General features: G+C 43.2%; 11 protein-coding genes and 1 non-coding gene across 12 annotated transcripts in view; 7 read left to right on the top strand and 5 right to left on the bottom strand.

Moving 5' to 3' along the window:
- Positions 1-263, bottom strand: part of SS1G_06731 (hypothetical protein) — a gene marked incomplete at both ends in the record, with an annotated part of 1,243 nt that extends 980 nt beyond the window's left edge. The window contains 2 exons of the mRNA XM_001592440.1: positions 128-162; positions 223-263. Coding sequence (XP_001592490.1) covers positions 128-162; positions 223-263 — 76 coding nt within the window. The remainder of the gene's footprint in view (positions 1-127; positions 163-222) is intronic.
- A 972-nt stretch (positions 264-1,235) lies between these two features.
- Positions 1,236-2,408, bottom strand: SS1G_06732 (hypothetical protein; the record flags this gene model as incomplete). The annotated part of the gene is made up of 2 exons (XM_001592441.1): positions 1,236-2,018; positions 2,070-2,408. The coding sequence occupies 2 exons, from the start codon at positions 2,406-2,408 to the stop codon at positions 1,236-1,238; spliced, it is 1,122 nt and encodes a 373-aa protein (XP_001592491.1).
- Positions 2,409-2,744: 336 nt separating this feature from the next.
- SS1G_06733 (hypothetical protein) lies at positions 2,745-3,782 on the top strand (the record flags this gene model as incomplete). Its single annotated transcript, XM_001592442.1, has 1 exon — positions 2,745-3,782. The coding sequence occupies one exon, from the start codon at positions 2,745-2,747 to the stop codon at positions 3,780-3,782; it is 1,038 nt and encodes a 345-aa protein (XP_001592492.1).
- Positions 3,783-3,903: 121 nt separating this feature from the next.
- SS1G_06734 (hypothetical protein) lies at positions 3,904-5,382 on the bottom strand (the record flags this gene model as incomplete). The annotated part of the gene is made up of 1 exon (XM_001592443.1): positions 3,904-5,382. The coding sequence occupies one exon, from the start codon at positions 5,380-5,382 to the stop codon at positions 3,904-3,906; it is 1,479 nt and encodes a 492-aa protein (XP_001592493.1).
- A 437-nt stretch (positions 5,383-5,819) lies between these two features.
- Positions 5,820-5,891, top strand: SS1G_14616. Its single transcript has one exon. It is a non-coding gene; the product is annotated as a tRNA-Met (tRNA).
- Positions 5,892-7,659: 1,768 nt separating this feature from the next.
- SS1G_06735 (predicted protein) lies at positions 7,660-7,944 on the top strand (the record flags this gene model as incomplete). The annotated part of the gene is made up of 1 exon (XM_001592444.1): positions 7,660-7,944. One exon carries the CDS (start codon positions 7,660-7,662, stop codon positions 7,942-7,944), a length of 285 nt encoding a protein of 94 aa, XP_001592494.1.
- Positions 7,945-8,688: 744 nt separating this feature from the next.
- Positions 8,689-9,103, bottom strand: SS1G_06736 (predicted protein; the record flags this gene model as incomplete). The annotated part of the gene is made up of 2 exons (XM_001592445.1): positions 8,689-8,832; positions 9,059-9,103. 2 exons carry the CDS (start codon positions 9,101-9,103, stop codon positions 8,689-8,691), a joined length of 189 nt encoding a protein of 62 aa, XP_001592495.1.
- A 375-nt stretch (positions 9,104-9,478) lies between these two features.
- On the top strand, positions 9,479-10,803 carry SS1G_06737 (hypothetical protein; the record flags this gene model as incomplete). The annotated part of the gene is made up of 2 exons (XM_001592446.1): positions 9,479-9,772; positions 9,952-10,803. The coding sequence occupies 2 exons, from the start codon at positions 9,479-9,481 to the stop codon at positions 10,801-10,803; spliced, it is 1,146 nt and encodes a 381-aa protein (XP_001592496.1).
- A 471-nt stretch (positions 10,804-11,274) lies between these two features.
- On the top strand, positions 11,275-12,052 carry SS1G_06738 (C-8 sterol isomerase; the record flags this gene model as incomplete). Its single annotated transcript, XM_001592447.1, has 3 exons — positions 11,275-11,557; positions 11,631-11,657; positions 11,715-12,052. 3 exons carry the CDS (start codon positions 11,275-11,277, stop codon positions 12,050-12,052), a joined length of 648 nt encoding a protein of 215 aa, XP_001592497.1.
- Positions 12,053-12,352: 300 nt separating this feature from the next.
- On the bottom strand, positions 12,353-13,169 carry SS1G_06739 (hypothetical protein; the record flags this gene model as incomplete). Its single annotated transcript, XM_001592448.1, has 2 exons — positions 12,353-12,944; positions 13,030-13,169. 2 exons carry the CDS (start codon positions 13,167-13,169, stop codon positions 12,353-12,355), a joined length of 732 nt encoding a protein of 243 aa, XP_001592498.1.
- A 746-nt stretch (positions 13,170-13,915) lies between these two features.
- On the top strand, positions 13,916-15,043 carry SS1G_06740 (hypothetical protein; the record flags this gene model as incomplete). The annotated part of the gene is made up of 4 exons (XM_001592449.1): positions 13,916-13,935; positions 14,064-14,196; positions 14,249-14,599; positions 14,654-15,043. 4 exons carry the CDS (start codon positions 13,916-13,918, stop codon positions 15,041-15,043), a joined length of 894 nt encoding a protein of 297 aa, XP_001592499.1.
- Positions 15,044-15,445: 402 nt separating this feature from the next.
- On the top strand, positions 15,446-16,079 carry SS1G_06741 (hypothetical protein; the record flags this gene model as incomplete). Its single annotated transcript, XM_001592450.1, has 2 exons — positions 15,446-15,743; positions 15,871-16,079. 2 exons carry the CDS (start codon positions 15,446-15,448, stop codon positions 16,077-16,079), a joined length of 507 nt encoding a protein of 168 aa, XP_001592500.1.
- Between the last annotated feature and the right edge of the window lie 688 nt (positions 16,080-16,767).

A 16,767-nucleotide genomic window follows, 5' to 3' on the forward strand; every position in this document is an offset into this window, starting at 1 on the left:
ATCATCAAGCCTGTGATAGAAACACTGGGAAACGTTCTGTATGCAACCGCCACTTTATCGTAAACGCCATTTTTGCACTCTTCTATGAATTCTTGACGGGATCGAGCTTTGGGTTCGATGAGTTCACCGATATTGGAAAGTTCACTCCATTCCTTCTTGGCACTGTTAAAGGGTACCTTTATTAGCAATTTTAATGAAAGAGAGAGCTTTATTATGACTTACTGGTCAATTTCACCCAACAAAAGAATCTGTGGTTTACTCATTGTGAAGATTGTAGATACTTGTGTAGAACAAAAAAGGTTGGAGGGGTGTAAGTTGCTGGGGATTTTGTGGTGGGGTAGATTGATGCCCCTCGGTGCTGATAGGGATGGACGTAGCTTGGGACTGATAAGCGTTCTAGATTGTCGGATGTATGGAAGTAGATATCTCATGAGTATGAGGTATGTAATGAAGTATTTACAATTAAGACAGAATGTGCCAGATGTCGAAGAAGTATGTACTTGGATACTTAGGTAAACAAGGTAAACAGGTAAATCCAAGAAAGAAACCTGGAGCTTAGGTGTAGAATAGATACGGGCTAGAGTACCCAGTAGTAAGTGCGATTTCGGGCTATTAGCAAAATACTTTTGGTGGGGGTTCAGAGGACACAAACGTGGGGAATCGGGATCAATGAAGGTCAAATCAAATTAATTACTAAAAACAGCAATCAAGTTACCATTCCTATCTAATTTCCGTATCAAGGTATATTTTCCCCCAATCACTAGGCTGCTTGCTTTTCTAGCAGATGTGATGATGGCGATTCTTCGGAATACTGTCAAAATGCCCCCATCCGAGTGTACTAAAATGGGGGAAAGCCTAATGACCAATTTGAACATCATAGACCCACTGTTGTAGATCCCAAACAATTGAGTTCGGATCAAGATCCAGATTAATATACAGTTATCCTCTAATAAGTGAATAGTTGTATATATCAACAACTTTTCCATTCCATTTTTCCATTTCTAATAACCATTAGACCTTTCCAACCACAATGTCTATATCATTGCCTTGAATTCATTATTCATTCAAGAATTGTCTCCCGAAGATATGCCCTTCAGATCTAGAGACTATTGCTAATATCCACAAATTGTCTCCATTGTCTGTAAGCCTCACCACTCTTGACAGCCCATCTAGCTCTTCGTACACCTTCCTTCCATCTTCCTCCTCCAGGTCCCCTCTCAGTAATGACTTTCCCATCATCTCCATGACCCATATTTGCTAGTATCTGCATCACAGATTCCCGCGACGACAAACAAAGCTGCAGTGTTCATGAGGACAAATTCCAAAATTGGATCGTTATCTGGTAATTTGTTTTGGAGTAGATTCATCAAGATCGCGGCGTTTTCATGAGGTTCCTTTCCTGGGGAAACATCCTTTAGGTCATGTGATGGAAGTCCAAAGTCAGCAGCACAAATTGTGAAGCTTTTAATCTCGACATCGTTAGAAGATGAAGATTCATCTGCAGAATGATCTACTAATCTCCAACAAAATGTCCGTCCTGCGCAACTGATTTCATCGAGGTCTTCTTCTCCACAAACAACCATGGCTTTTTTGGCACCGCTCATTTTGAGGGCATCTGCGAAAACAGGTCCAATATCTCGTCGAGCAACTCCCAAGAGTCGGGCTTCAATGTTGCCTTCGACTGGGTTGGCAAGAGGACCCATGAGATTGAAGATTGTTCTCCAACCAAGCTCTTTTCGAATAGGAGCAACATATTTCATACCAGGATGGAAGACTGGTGCGAAGAGAAAAGCATAATTACTTTTTTGGTAGACTTTAGTGATAGTATCTGGTGTCACCGCCGACAAGTTTGGTGCTGTAGGTAACGTAGAGTTGAGGAGATCTGCTGATCCCGATTTAGAAGTAGAAGCTCTATTTCCATGCTTACTCAAAAGTAAGAGAGACGACGCCAAAATGGAAGATGTAGTTGAAATGTTGAAAGTATGATGTGAATCTCCTCCGGTTCCCACAATATCGCACTAGAGAAAGATCAGAAAATAATTCCAAAATAATTGCTCATGGTAATTCACCAAACCTCCTTTGTAACCGCCTTCTAGTCTCCCAACCGCCGCGACAACTTTGTCTAGGGCTTCTTTATCAACGGGTGATGCGGCTTCTCTCATAGCTTCTGCACATTTTGCAAGAACATCGGCTTTTCGATCCCATCCCGTGAAATGCAAACACGTGAGTAATGCACCCGTTTGAACTGGAGATAACGAATCCGTAAAAATATATGAGATTGCTAAAGCAATTTCTGATGCCGTGACATTATTATCTCCAGGTGAAGGCCATAACCGTTTGAGGAGGGGCGTGATTGAGATATCCCGAGGAGATGGTGCGTATGCATTGTGCTCGGTTGGAGCAGCCATGATTGATTTTCGAAGAGTTCTCGAAATTCAATTGATGTGTCTAGAAGAGCTTATTTATTTGAAAACTTTTTCAATATTCTTTGTACCTCATGTAGTACTCGGGTTCCGGCTAAGGGACTTGGATTTTGAGTCACCTCAATGAACCTTAATTGTTCGCCTTAGCTTTATGGCATTCGTGTCAAAGACGCTAATCCTCTTTTAGAATTTCTCAAGCTCGTCCATCGAAATTATATGTCTACGTATATTTGTTCAACAAGTCCATTTTCCAGGTGAGTACAGCCAATTGTACTACAGAAATGTTGGCGGAGGTCGTATATACTAATTGGCATTTATAGAATGCGTCCACGAATACATACGCCCTCAAAGGCGATAGCTTCCATCCTCCGATGTAAAAGGACTCCCCTCCGAAGTCGACAATATGCCACTGCGGCAGCAGCATTTACGCCAGCAGCCTCGCACGAGCAAATGACCCGAGCATCCCCACCCATATCTCAATTTCCCTCAACCCAACCACCATCCTACAAACCCCCCGAATTCCGCAAATCTCAACTCCTCAGAAAGTATGCTTCGCTACTTCGCTCTACACCCCTCATGCTCCTCTTCGAACACAACAACCTCAAAGCTGGCGAATGGGTAGCCATACGTCGCGAACTTGCCATTGCCCTCCGTAAAGTCGACGCAGCCCGAGAAGCAGAAGGACAACCCCACTTGAATCTCGCAGATGGCGTGAAGCTCGAAATCGTTCAAACAGGAATCCTAGCTGCTGCCCTTCTAATCGTCGAATTCTATAAGCCAGATGCCCAGGTTCCAAAGTTAGGTCCTACGAATCCAGCAACTCCTTCTTCTGCGACTTTGCCTATTGTGAACGCAAAGGGTGATGGGTTAACACATACACTTTCGAGCGCGGCTTATGAGGCCATTTCGGCTAAGAAGACTAAGAATGCTCATGATCTATCGCCGTTATTGGCGGGTCCAGTTGTTCTTTTAACGTTCCCCGGTGTCTCTCCTCAGCATTTGAAGACAGCTTTGACGATATTATCACCTAGTGCTCCATTGTTCCCTGCTCCTAAAAAGAGGGTAAATCCTGGATGGCATGACCCTACTGTTCAGAGTGGGTTACAGAAGTTATTGTTGCTAGGAGCGAGAGTAGAAGGTAAAGTGTTTGATGTCGATGGCACGAAATGGGTCGGAAGTATCGAGGGAGGTCTGGATGGTTTACGAGCCCAATTGATGGCCATGCTTCAAGGTATCGGTGGTGGGATTACAAATGTCTTGGAGGGTGCTGGAAAGAGTTTATACCTCACCGTTGAGGGTAGAAGGATGATGTTAGAAGATGAGGAAAAAGGTCCTTCCGAAGAACCTCCTAAGGAGTAAATCAAATTCGAATAATGAATAAGCATCTAACGGAATGTATTATATCTGTAAACTGAACCTTGTTCTATCCATTTGCATCATAAATTCTTGAAATCATAACATCTTCTAGTCTATGCCCTATTCATGAAGGGGAATCAGAAGGAAGCTGAAGCTCCTTCTCCTTCTCTCTAATCTCCAACTTTGCATTCATTGCCAAGATACACCTCACCAAGTCCCAATCCCCACCTACCCCAACCCAATCACAGACTACAATTCCCGTACTCCCATCCCCTATACTTGCACCATCTGGATGTTCACTCGAAGTAGATTCATTATGCTTTCTACATAGAAAGTCAACGATCACGGGATTAACCTTTTCCGCAATCTTGTCCGGCCAACAATTCGCTCTCCAAAAGTTCGAAGCACTCAAGAAATTCATAAAGAAAGGTTGTTTTGCAGATTCCGTACTTGCAGCACCCATATCTTCAGGAAGTACGGCTACGGCTTTCGCGGCCCTCTCCAACTGATCTGTGGAATATCCAATCTTCTTCTCGATATTCGTAGACACGGCAACCTCGTAGAAGTCCTGCACTCGGATTTCTCCACTGGTGCACTCGCCATCTGCACAATTATCTGGCCAGCTCTCTGCGTCGATATATAGACCTGTTCCATTGTTTTCTCCTTTCAGCGAGTTGTCTAGGCCGAACCGACGTATAACCACAATCTTCCCACGAACCTCGCCTAGAGCTGGAATGCGATTGCCTGTGAACCAACGAGCAGAATCTTGAGTATAATGATGGTTGAGTATTTGGCTGAGTTGCTGATCCGTAGATTTCCCTATTCCTTCCCTTTTCAATGACATAATAACTGTTTCCGTAGGATTTGCAACTAAAAATGCCTTCACATGGTTGACCAAATCTCGGAAATATTTATTGCCTGTAAAAGAAACCGGAAAAGCACTATGAACCAGAATTAGACCCTCTGCAGCGGGATTACTTGGGTCTTGTGGTTGAACCCGTATATCAAGAAAACGGATTCCATTGTTCAATTGATCTTTTATGCTGACAGCCTGACAACGTACAGAAGGTAATGCGGCGTAACAGGTTGGGGAATTGTGTGTACCGGGAATACTAAGAGCTGCCAAGGGAGTTTCGTCTTTGAAATTGGACATCCATGATGATAGTTTCGCTGAGGAAAAGATTGCGAGGAAAGAATGTTTAGGTAGATATACACCTGTGAATTCATAGGAGGGATTGTGCGAAAGAGGTGTGAGAACGGTTGACCGATGTAAGGGAGTTGGGGTATCAATTCGATACCGTTCGCCTTTTATCTCGAATATCAATCGTAGGACTTGGTTCCCTTTAACTTCTACACCTGTAACTTTGGACTCGAATGGAGCAATTGGAATGGAAACATCTTGATGACTAAAGCTTTGGGCTTTCTCAGCTAATTGTGGTGAGCTTGGAGTGCTGGTGATGTTCATAAACCCAGTGAGATTTCTTGTTATCCTGGTGATATTTACCCCGCCAGCTTTCCCATCTGCAGATTCGAATCGTTCCAGTGATTTTAACTCGAGTGGAGTTGTGGAGATATTGCGTATTGTTAGTTTCGGTAATGCCATGGTTGTGCAGGTGTAAAGAAATGATCTAATTGTGTAGATGCTGTATGGTTATACCGGTAGCTGTCCCATTCCATGTCTTACCTCTTGTTGGCAGTTCATGTACAAAGTGACAGGCTTTGGTTCGCACTTGGCCGACCTATAGCTATGAGCAAGAAACTACCCGAAGGGTATCATGTTTTTAGCAAAGTAAAATGTAATTTGGTCATATTTTGAATTAGATATGAAAAAGAGTAGCATTGTGATAGCTTAGTATCCCACTGTATTTTTAGCAAACAACTTCTAATGTAATGGTTCAGAGATTAATAATTTGTCCATGAAAGATTGTGAATGGCAATCGGTAGATGGTCGGATGTCTCTTTAGTTGTGGTTTGAGATTATATTGTGCTTTATAGATTAAAATTAGCCCAACTCATCCATCAAATATGCAAGAAGCGTTAAGCAAGTTGGCGCAGTGGAAGCGCGCCGGGCTCATAACCCGGAGGTCCCCAGATCGAAACTGGGACTTGCTAACATATAACTTTTTTCTTTTTGCGCAATTTTACATGGTTCTTTGAAAAGTTATTGATCCAAAGACCTAAAATAATAATTTTTGAAAGTGGGGTTGTGGGATGAGATATAGATGTGGAGTGACATAACAATTCACGGAGCACATTCACCAATTCTATCAATCAGTATATCAGACAGACCAAGGTCGCTGTGCAGTCAAACCACTACATGAGAAGAGTATTTCACTGCACTCCAACCTCTTTTTAATGTCTTTATTCATACTTCACAAGTCATCTTGGGTTAATGCATTAGACATTTGACTCTTCTTACTATGAAATTCAACTTGGTTTCTGTATCAATTGATACAATGAAAGTTCTTTGGTTTTCGTTACTTTTCTTTATAATTGGGAGTCGTTCTTGTCGTCCACTCTAGATATCACATCATATTTCATGCAGAAGGGTAGTCTCGTACAACTGCTGGCCATGGAATTATAACATTTCGTAAAGAACAGTTATTCTGTTGTCTACTTCACTCATATGAGGATCTCATTATACCATATCATGACCGTTTCAAATTCATATTATCAAGCTGAACCTTCTAGATGACGAATTCTTGTCCCAATGAGCTATCGAGATACTATTAAGAGAATTCCGTTAACTCCCATCCCTAACCTACAGTATGATGTCGAAATAAGCCAGCCTGAAAGAATTTGGAGTTTGTAACGAAAAGAGAGCTGGCTAGCTAGATGCCATGTTTCACTCAGAGACAGAGAGCTTAATCTTTTACTCAATCCATGCGGCAAGCCTATATGCTAGCGCATATAGTTATACTCTCAGCCGGTGTACGGGATCGATGAGGCCGAGGCCTGCCCTAAATTGGGCATTATGCTGAGATCTTTTACATGTCTCGTCGGGGTTTTATCTATACGACCGTGGCTATAGACCATATTACGAATGACCATTCGCTCTAGACTCGGATAGCAATATGGGGAGGGAAGAATGGCCGCGGGTTGTCAATCATGCTGGGACTAAGAATTATACATATGCAGTCCCAGAATAACAAGCAACGGATATGGTTAAAGAACTGGTTTCAGCTTGGACGTAAAAGATTCAGGCGAAAAGGTTCCTTCCTTTGGGGCCAGGGAGTGCTATTGAGCGATTGTTATCCTTATAACTCTATGAACGTAGCTAAATAGCCCCGGTACGTACTTACTGATATAGGATCGGACGCGGTGTCTTTGTATTCTCAGTGCTCGGCGATGTTTTTTTCAGTTCAGTATTATCTATTGGCTATTTTGAGGCTCTAGGGCAGTGTCATCCAATGGCATTAAGCACAGTCTTGCATATGTCACGTTGAGTATTGTAAAGCATCGTAATAATTAGCTATGTAAAATCAGCTCGCGAAGTGGATGAGTTCGCATGGGATTAATATTGGGTTGGTATAAGGTAACAACGCATCCAGACCGGTACTCATGGTAGTGGTATAGATATCAGCGCTGTGTGTGGGTGTGATTCAGGATCAATGGATGTAAAGCAAGGTAAGAAACGCATCAGATGGCGATATCGAACGGATATGAAAGGTAATAGTATCTTACGACATCTCAAAATCTCTAGAAAGAAAAGGGGTCGAGCTGCCTGTATAAAGTTTTAGCAAGATACGGGAAGGGAGCGCATCAGGGTTGACTGACTAAAAGGACCTGATGATAGCTATAATCACATTGTCACGGTCAAGCGATGTTGCCAAAGTAAAGGGCCATAATGGCCAGCGGCGCTCCATGAAACGCACTAAATATGTCTAGACATAATCTCATCTTTACCTTCATCATCACCGTAGCCTCACTTATCATCCGTGTCGGACTCATCTCTATATTCACAGCAATCGTCACAACCGTCATGGTGGCCATGGTGCTTCTCCGAGATATCATATTAGGGGTCAGAATCATCCAACAGATCCGGTTATGCCTTCAGATTCAACGTCTCCCAGTGCGATTCACTCTTGATATTGGAATCAAGCAGATGCTCTTTTTTCCAGCGCTAGTGCCTTTCTCTGAATTATGTCCTGAGTGGCGAACCTAAACCGGCAGAAAAAGAAACGTGAGGTTTAAGAAGAAAAATATATACGATCCGAAACCCGAGGGAGGGGAGGGCAGCATATTTTTTAGATTCAGACTGCTCAAGAAGAATTGAGGACATCGCGTAGAAGATCTTGTACAGAGCGACACTAGATCGAACTAGATGGTTGCAGTAGGAGATCACTGGCTTCTTATGTCTTCATTGCAGTCCAAGACGCGGGGCGACACACCACAGTGGCCGACTGAGATACCCGACCAAGTGTAATTGCGGAAGGTAAGGACAGAAAAGGACAACAACGCAATGAATACGAGAATGTGAACGATTGCGATAGGTATAGCTTGGATGTTGCCAGCCCGATTATATCATCTGGTGTTGTGAAGCAAAGCAAAATTAGACGAAAGATCGTCCTCCAGAAAGGATGCGAAAGTTGGAGAAAAAAGAGGTAATCACAACACCGAAAGCGATTCTCAAATAAAAAAATTGAAGATATTAGAAGAAAAATGCTCTCAATATCCATGGAATTCACACCAGCGGCCCTCTAGGTTGTATTTTTTGGCATTAACTGGAGTGTAGTAAGACCTGAGAGTTGCTGGGTTCTGGATGAAGCAGCGAACATTTAGACACCTTCTCCAGAAATTTCAGCTTACCAGAGACCTATGTTTTGGTATGTATAATCTAAGAAACCTTCCTTGTTGTTTATATTTGGGCTCGATATTTGCTGTTCCTGAGGAATATGTCGGCTGGAAACTATGTATTTACACTCGCCCAAACAGTAGCAGAATGAGAGCATTGGCTTGCGGCGGCCTTGACTGCAACAGAGAGCTGCGTGTCAAATTCAGACATAGAAGTTTCTTTCTCGAGGAGTGAATAGAGAGACTCCCGTCCATCAACCTAAAACAGGGCGGAATTGAGATATCAATGTCTGCTTCTAATTGAGACAATATGATTCTTTTTCTACAGCAACAAAAAAGGAACTTTAGGTACCTACCTAATGAAGAGTTGCTTGCAGCCCATACCTAGGTATAGATAGTACGTTTTGCAGCAGGTGCATGCTTCGGACCCTTCCAATGTTTATATCGAAATGGCAGAAGTCATATACCATTAGCAGAGAGCTTACCACCTCGTCATTCCCTTCATAATGAATTATAGAATTCGAAAGCATTGGGATTTTTGTAATGAGGGGCTGTTACTGGCAGCGGTGACTAATATGGGAAGAATGATTCAAGCTTGTCTTTGTCTGGGAGTAATTTGACGCATATTCAAGATGAGGCACTATACACTCACCGGTTGACTTCAGTAAGATCGCAGGCTGGCTAGAATCAATAAAATTTCAAAGGAAACTTTCATACAAAAACATGTAGCTCTAAAGTGATGGTTGTAGTTCGAATTTGTTAAACTTTTATGCTGATGATGCTAAGAGAACCAAGAAGTTAAATCGCTTCGCGAAGCTTTTTGTCAAGCTTAAAGCCTTGCGACCATCACCACATCAACCCCCACCTCAGCTATTCCATAAACAAAACACTATACAACATCAACCATGGAGCAAAGGCAGCCTACTGAAGGTGCAGCTGCACCATTTCCTACGAACCCAGAAGAATTCGATTCTGACGATCGCATATCATATTCAAAGCTCGACCAGAAATACTTACTCGTGCAAGACGATGGCACGGAATTTGAATTCGACGATGCGATCAAACGATGGATACCAGTATTAGATGAAGCATTATTGGAGGAGCAGCAGAAGGCTTATAAGGTATCGGGAGTGGATGAGAGCGAACCAGTAGATGCCATGAAGAGGAAGAGGAAGAAGGAGTATGTCAATGGCGAGGATGTAAGTTAATTTTAGGCTTTTATGCATGTAATGGAACTATGATTGTGCCCCCATTTATTGGTCGCTTTCAGCATCTCATATCTATTTATATTTGTTTTGGTATGCGAAACATATCTGGAGCTTATGCACTTATCTGCATCTTTCCTTCATTAATTCTTTTCAATGCTAATTCTACAAAGGAGGGTGGCCGGATTGTAAAAGCCCCAAAGAAAGCCAAAGCACCTCTACCCCTACGAGCGAATACTGCAGTTTACGTTACTGGTCTGCCATCGGATGTCACAGTTGAGGAAGTTCACGAAGTCTTTTCAAAAAAGTGCGGTGTTATCGCAGAAGAAATCGACAGCGGAAAACCTAGAATTAAGCTTTATACAGACGAAAAAGGAGAATTCAAGGGTGATGCTCTTATCGTTTTTTTCAAGCCGCCATCCGTGCAGATGGCGATAATGTTACTGGATGATACGGATTTTAGGATAGAAAGTGGTGCATCTAAGGAGAGAATCAAAATGAGGGTCCAGGCTGCAGAGGCAAGTTACAAGAAGGTTCAACAAACAGACGCAGAGGGAAAGGAGAAAGAGAAGCCCAAGACCAGCATGAAGGATAAGCAAAAAATTATTAAGAAGACGCAGAAATTGGATGCACGACTGGCAGATTGGAGTGATGATGAGCCATCGGCTCTTGTGGAAACCAGCTCGAGATGGGATAAAGTCGTTATATTAAAACATATGTTCACTTTGAAGGAACTGGAAGAGGACCCAGCTGCAATGCTGGATATCAAGGAAGATATTCGAGATGAATGTGGCAAGCTCGGCGAGGTAACCAACGTGGTACTATACGATTTGGAGGAAGATGGAGTCGCTAGCGTAAGGTTCGCAAACGCAGAATCGGCGAAAGCATGTGTTAGGTTGATGAATGGACGGAAGTTTGATGGCCAAGAGGTCGAAGCTTATATTACGGATGGTAAGGAACAGTTCAAAAAGTCGAAGAAGAAAGCAGATGATGAGGATCATGGAGAGTTAGAATCCGATGATTAATTCGGGAGTGAGGAATCAAGTTGAAGTTGTAAGATCTTATCATTATACCACCGAGGTGAAGTTCGTAATGTTGGTTATAAGCACCTTCATTTGTAAGACGGGGAATGGGATGCGGCGATGCAGTGATGCAGTGTTATATTAGTTTTAATGATATCCTACTCGACAATATAAGTTCAAGTATCTTTCTTCTTGTCTGACTTATCAAAATCAATGCTCTCGACTTTTTCTACTAGAAATTCTTCCCAAGCTTCCGGAGCTTCCCTAGTACTCCTAACGTGCTGTCCTGCCAGCTATCAACCTTACGGGAGAATCCGATTGGTTACCATCTCCACATTAAATATCCGTACCTGACATGCGAAATTATTAAATTTATTGTCAGACCGACATAAGAATCAACACTCCTTTTTAATTTTTCACAAGAAGTGAAATACGGAGTATACACTCACTCAGGCCAATTCACAATTTCCCATCATGACCAAGCTCCTCACCTACGGAGCCATCTTTGGTCTCCTCACTGCTCTCTACTATTTTCTGGATGCGCGTCTTGAATCGTTTTACATCTTCACACCGACTCAACTTCATGATCTGTCCCAACGCGCTATTGGTGCTCATGGGAATGATACCGCGCAAGTTGTGAAGTACATTGTGGATGAATTGAGCGAGCAGCATCCGGGTGGTTATATCAATTTGGATCAGGAATGGATTTTTAATAATGCTGGCGGGGCTATGGGTGCTATGTATATTATTCATGCTAGTAAGTTTTCCGCGGGAGTCACGGGTTGTTAGGACAGATAGTTCGACGAAACAAGAGTGCTAATTGACTATAGGTATTACAGAGTATTTGATTATTTTTGGTTTGTTTTCCCATGGCTAGCTCCAAGAATATGAATGGAGACACTGACTATGAGTAGGAACTACAATTGGTACCGAAGGACATACTGGTCGTCATACAGCCGATGACTACTTCCATATCATAGCTGGTACTCAGCTCGCTTATACTCCTGGAGACTTCGAACCTGAAGTCTATCCCCAAGGAAGTGTTCATCATCTTCGTCGCGGTGTCGTCAAGCAGTACAAGATGGATGCAGCTTGTTTCGCTCTTGAGTATGCTAGAGGTTGGATCCCACCCATGTTGGGCTTTGGTTTTGCAGATACTCTGACTAGTACTTTGGATTTCCCAACCTTGTGGAGAACTATTTGGGTTACTGGTAGAGAGATGATTTCGAACCTTGCCAGGCTCAAGTTGTAGGAATTTTGTTCATTTGGAGCATTGCTTGGAGAATATATAGCAGAAGCGAATTTATAGAGCTCTTGTGAGCGAGCAGATGGCACTTTTTGTCTATAGATAGCTATATCTTATAACAACCCTACATGCCGTATCATGAACGGTCATGGTTGAGCACATTTTAGCTGAGAAATGTTTTCACCTTCTACGTGTATGCTGCATTTTGTGATAGTCCTCCACTCATCGGAGAGTTCTTGCTCTTCGTACCAAGACTATGTCTATATTCATTTCACTCAAACTGGGCGAAAACGTCCCTGGCAGTATTCATTCATCGTCCTCGTCAGATCCATAATCTACCAATCCTAGTCCTGTTTTGGGTGGAGGCGGTGGTGGCTTCTTGCTTGCCGCCGGTTGAGCTGGCACCTTTGCAGGCTGCGTTTCCGAAACTGTGACAGAATCTTGAGGATTTTGTGGCTCAGTGCTCGTCGCAACTGAGCTAGAATCGTCTTTCGCAGGTTTCTTTGGCAAGTCTTTGGCAGACGAGGAAGAAGCTTGTTCTGCAGAAGACGAAGCTCTCCTAACCTTCACCCCCTTCAATACCTCTTTATCCTTTGTACGCTTACGTTTCCGGCTCGTAGTACCCCATTCATCCTCACGCACCGGCGAACCCTCTTGTATTGATGCTTCATCATTCTCCGCCGCTCTCGCCTTCCTGTCTGCCTCTTCTTGTTGTTTCCTGAATAGCTCCAATCCTTCCGCAGTTTCCTTCTTCACTCTATCTTCTTCTGCCCTCGTACTTTCTAACACCGAATCCAGAAATTCAACCTCGTCTTCATCTAACGATCGGAATTGATTCTTGAGTTTATTGGCTTCTTCGAATGCATCTTGTTTGGCAGCTGGTTCATTCAACGCACCCCTACGTGATCAGTCTAAGAAAACAGCAAGGTTGCAGATGCAAGGGTCCTAGATGTATACCTTTATTTGCTTCTAGGATATCAAACAAGCTCTTTCCGTCTTGTTGTCTTGCTTCAATGGCTTTTCGTTGTCTGTTAGCTTCGATTTCTTGTTGAGCGGCTAGCCATTCATCACTGCGCTGAGTTGGAGCATCTGCTGTTCCACCTGATACAAATCCGGAAGACATTGTGGTTTTGTTTGTATGCGCGCGAATGGTACGGAGTGATCTAGGTTCTTGAGATTGCACTTGATGCGCCGCGAATTCATTGGTGTCACGTGTATATTAATTTCCACTCCCCGCCTTTTTCCCCGCCACGGAGCAAATTCCCTAACTAGGACGGAAGTCAACAATTTCTCACATTCGGTTTATATCATTAAGATTCTAGGAGTGAGCATAAAGTGCAGGTTAAAACTCTTTTCTTCAATTCACATTGCAACCTTTCTGTTGTTCCGCAGCACAGAATTCAATATTCGCCTTCTACATGCGGTAGCACACAAGTTAAGGCTGCTTTTCGAGCTTTGATGGAGGCTTCCAACGTAGGGATAGTCTCAAACGATATTGCGAGACCTGATTGGCGCGCATGTTGAATTTCCCTCTGATTCAATTTAGCCTGAATTGATATTGCCCCTCCATGCTCCACTCAAATGACAGAATCAGTGCCCCTCCTCGTGCAGCGGATTATCTTTAGATTACACATATCAATAGGTTAAACTTCTCCATATGGGTTAGATCTATCCGAGTGTAAAGTATTTTGTGGAAATCTCATAAAGTTTTCGTCATCCTGCATCAAATAACTTTTTACGCATGGCTTGCTGGGCCAAGTAGGAGTAAAGGTATAAGTATTCATTTCCCCCTCGTCGTTCAGTATTTCTTTCCTCTTGTCCCTTCAATTCTTCGTTCAAGAACATTCAACGAATCCATAAACCATAAAGATGTCTGCAAACGTTACCTCGTAAGTTCTTCCTTTCTCGACTCTGATATGAATTCACGTCAAAGCAGAAGTCTGCGAAGACTAGCGACCGTCACATCCCATTTCAAACCAACTCGTACCATGAGCTCACACACTACCCCCCTATCCAGAAAGACCTACACACTCAACACTGGTGATAAGATTCCAGCTGTTGGTCTCGGCACATGGCAATCTCCACCTGGTGAAGTTGAAAAGGCTGTAGAGATTGCTCTTCGCAGAGGTTACAGACACATTGACACAGCTGTAAGTTGAAGAATGCATTGTTGCGTCAAATTCAATCCTGATCGATCAATAGCTTGCATACGGAAACGAGTCAGAAGTTGGTCAAGGTATCAAAGCCTCCGGCGTACCAAGAAAGGAGATCTGGTTGACTACCAAACTCGATAACCCATGGCACAAGAGAGTCACAGAGGGAATTGATTCTTCTTTGAAGTCTTTGGGTACCGATTACGTCGACTTATACCTGATGCATTGGCCATCATCGACCGACCCAGATGACTTGAAGAAGCACTACCCAGATTGGGACTTCATTAAGACATGGCACGAAATGCAAAAGCTCCCTGCCACTGGTAAAGTAAAGAACATTGGTGTCTCCAACTTTGGCATTAAAAACTTGGAGAAGCTTCTCAATGACCCAGGAACCACGGTATGTCCAAATCCAGAACCCGGCAATGCTACCTCCATTCTAACTATTCTTTAGATTGTTCCCGCCGTTAACCAAATCGAGCTCCACCCAAACAACCCTTCCCCAAAGCTCGTTGCATACAACACATCCAAGGGTATCCACAGCACCGGTTACTCTTGTCTCGGTAGCACAAACTCTCCTCTGTACAAGGACAAGACCCTATTGTCAATGGCGGAGGCTAAGGGTAAGACCCCACAACAAGTACTACTTGCCTGGGGTATTCAAAAAGGATGGTCTGTTATTCCAAAGTCCGTCAACAAGGAGCGTGTTGAGAAGAACTTTGAGCTTGATGGTTGGGAATTGACTAGTGAGGAAGTTGAGAAGTTGGACAACCTGCCAGATAGATTCAAGGTCTGTGGTGATGATTGGTTACCTATCAAGGTTTTCTTCGGCGATGATGAGTAAAGAATTTAATTGCTTATAATTTAAAGATACCATGAAGTAATTGAATGTCGAGCTTCACATGACGATTTTGTTGTTTGTACTCTGGAAGACGTGTTTTTCAATTATTCGCTGATAAAGTATCCTGAGTTTTCGATGAGTTCTTCGTACTTTACCATTGTTGAGTTTGGAAATGATCTAACAATAACTATTATTGTGAAATAACTAATTGATGACCTTGAAAGAGAAATCCGGGGTAGCGATACTCCTGTAAAGAAGCAAATTGCAAGTTGCATCATAGCCTCGGTAAAATTGCAAGTCCCAAAGCTCCTACATCCACAATTTACAATCATCAACTATAAAGCTCACAATGCGCATATCACGATAACATCATTATAGCCCTCTCAAAGGGACGCCGCATTCACTATGGCTTGTCCGTTCTGTAGCATAGCATCCAATTACCCACCATCCTCTTCTCTCGCCAACCCAGACCTTACCACTCCATCCGCATTTGTAGTCCTCAGCACACCTCTCTGCATGGCATTTCTCGATATCATGCCACTTTCCCCAGGACATTTACTCGTCACCACCCGTAAACATAACGAGAAGCTATCGGACGTGAGTGCAGAAGAAGCGCGAGAATTGGGTGAATGGCTTCCGAGACTATCTCGAATCTTAGCCAAGGTCACCGGTGTGTGGGACTGGAATATCGTCCAAAACAACGGTAAGTCATCCGGGATTTGTGTCTTGGAAAATCCGGCGCATTTAAGGTTGTAGCTAGGTCGGTTTAGGACATCTGGTGCAACAAAGGAATGAAGAAATTAATGCTAATGGGATTGGGATAAATATAGGAGCTGCTGCAGCGCAAGTCGTACCGCATGTACATTTTCATATTATCCCGAGACCGGGACTAACTCCCGAGTTACGCAATCGATCTTTTACGATGTTTGGGAGAGGGCAGAGGAGTGAATTGGATGAAGAGGAGGCTAAGGTACTAGCGGCAGATTTGAGAGAGGAATTGGGAAGAGAAATGGAGGCGATTGGGAAGGCCAAAATTTAGAAGCAAGGGTTGAATATACCACGATCATCCGAGACTTAGATGGAAGATTGAATTATCCGGAATTTGGAACTGTTGATTAATGATTTAGAGCGAAAGATCGAAAGACGGACTAGGGTGTAAAGGAAATTGTACATATGGGGTGGGACGCACAAGAACGGCGCGCATATACCGGTTGGAGAGATAATATAGTAATGTTCTAGGCTCTTTTGAAACATACTTTGATCTAGGGTTTGGCGAACAACAAATTGGGCTATAATTATACGACACCTGAATGTATGGGAAGGAATGATTAAGCAACCATTGATCAAAGGGGAAAAAAGAGTACTCACCGCACCTCTGTCTACCTCTTTTCTTCTTCTGATTATCCGATTTCAAGGACAAGTGTCCAATACTTGAAACATTTCTGTTTGCCTGTACTTGGATAACACTTCGTCTCTTGCCCTTTCTAAGGTGGCTTCTTCTTTGCGCCTGCCATCTTGTCATTGAAGTTTCTGCTTGGCAAGAATTTGCCCTGTTTGTCATTGACTGTATTCTCTCAAGAGCTGTTGAACACAGGACCAGGCTATGAGAAGTCTCGCATTGCTTGGTTCTTTGCAGAACCCCCGTATTCGTATATTGATGTTCTGAATTTGCTCAACTCATGATCTCAAAAGATGCGCCCCAAGTGGTTTGCAAGCCGTTTTCTCAC

The sequence above is a fragment of the Sclerotinia sclerotiorum genome, genomic scaffold (assembly GCF_000146945.2).
Source record: "Sclerotinia sclerotiorum 1980 UF-70 scaffold_8 genomic scaffold, whole genome shotgun sequence".
In the NCBI taxonomy this organism is placed as follows: domain Eukaryota; kingdom Fungi; phylum Ascomycota; class Leotiomycetes; order Helotiales; family Sclerotiniaceae; genus Sclerotinia; species Sclerotinia sclerotiorum.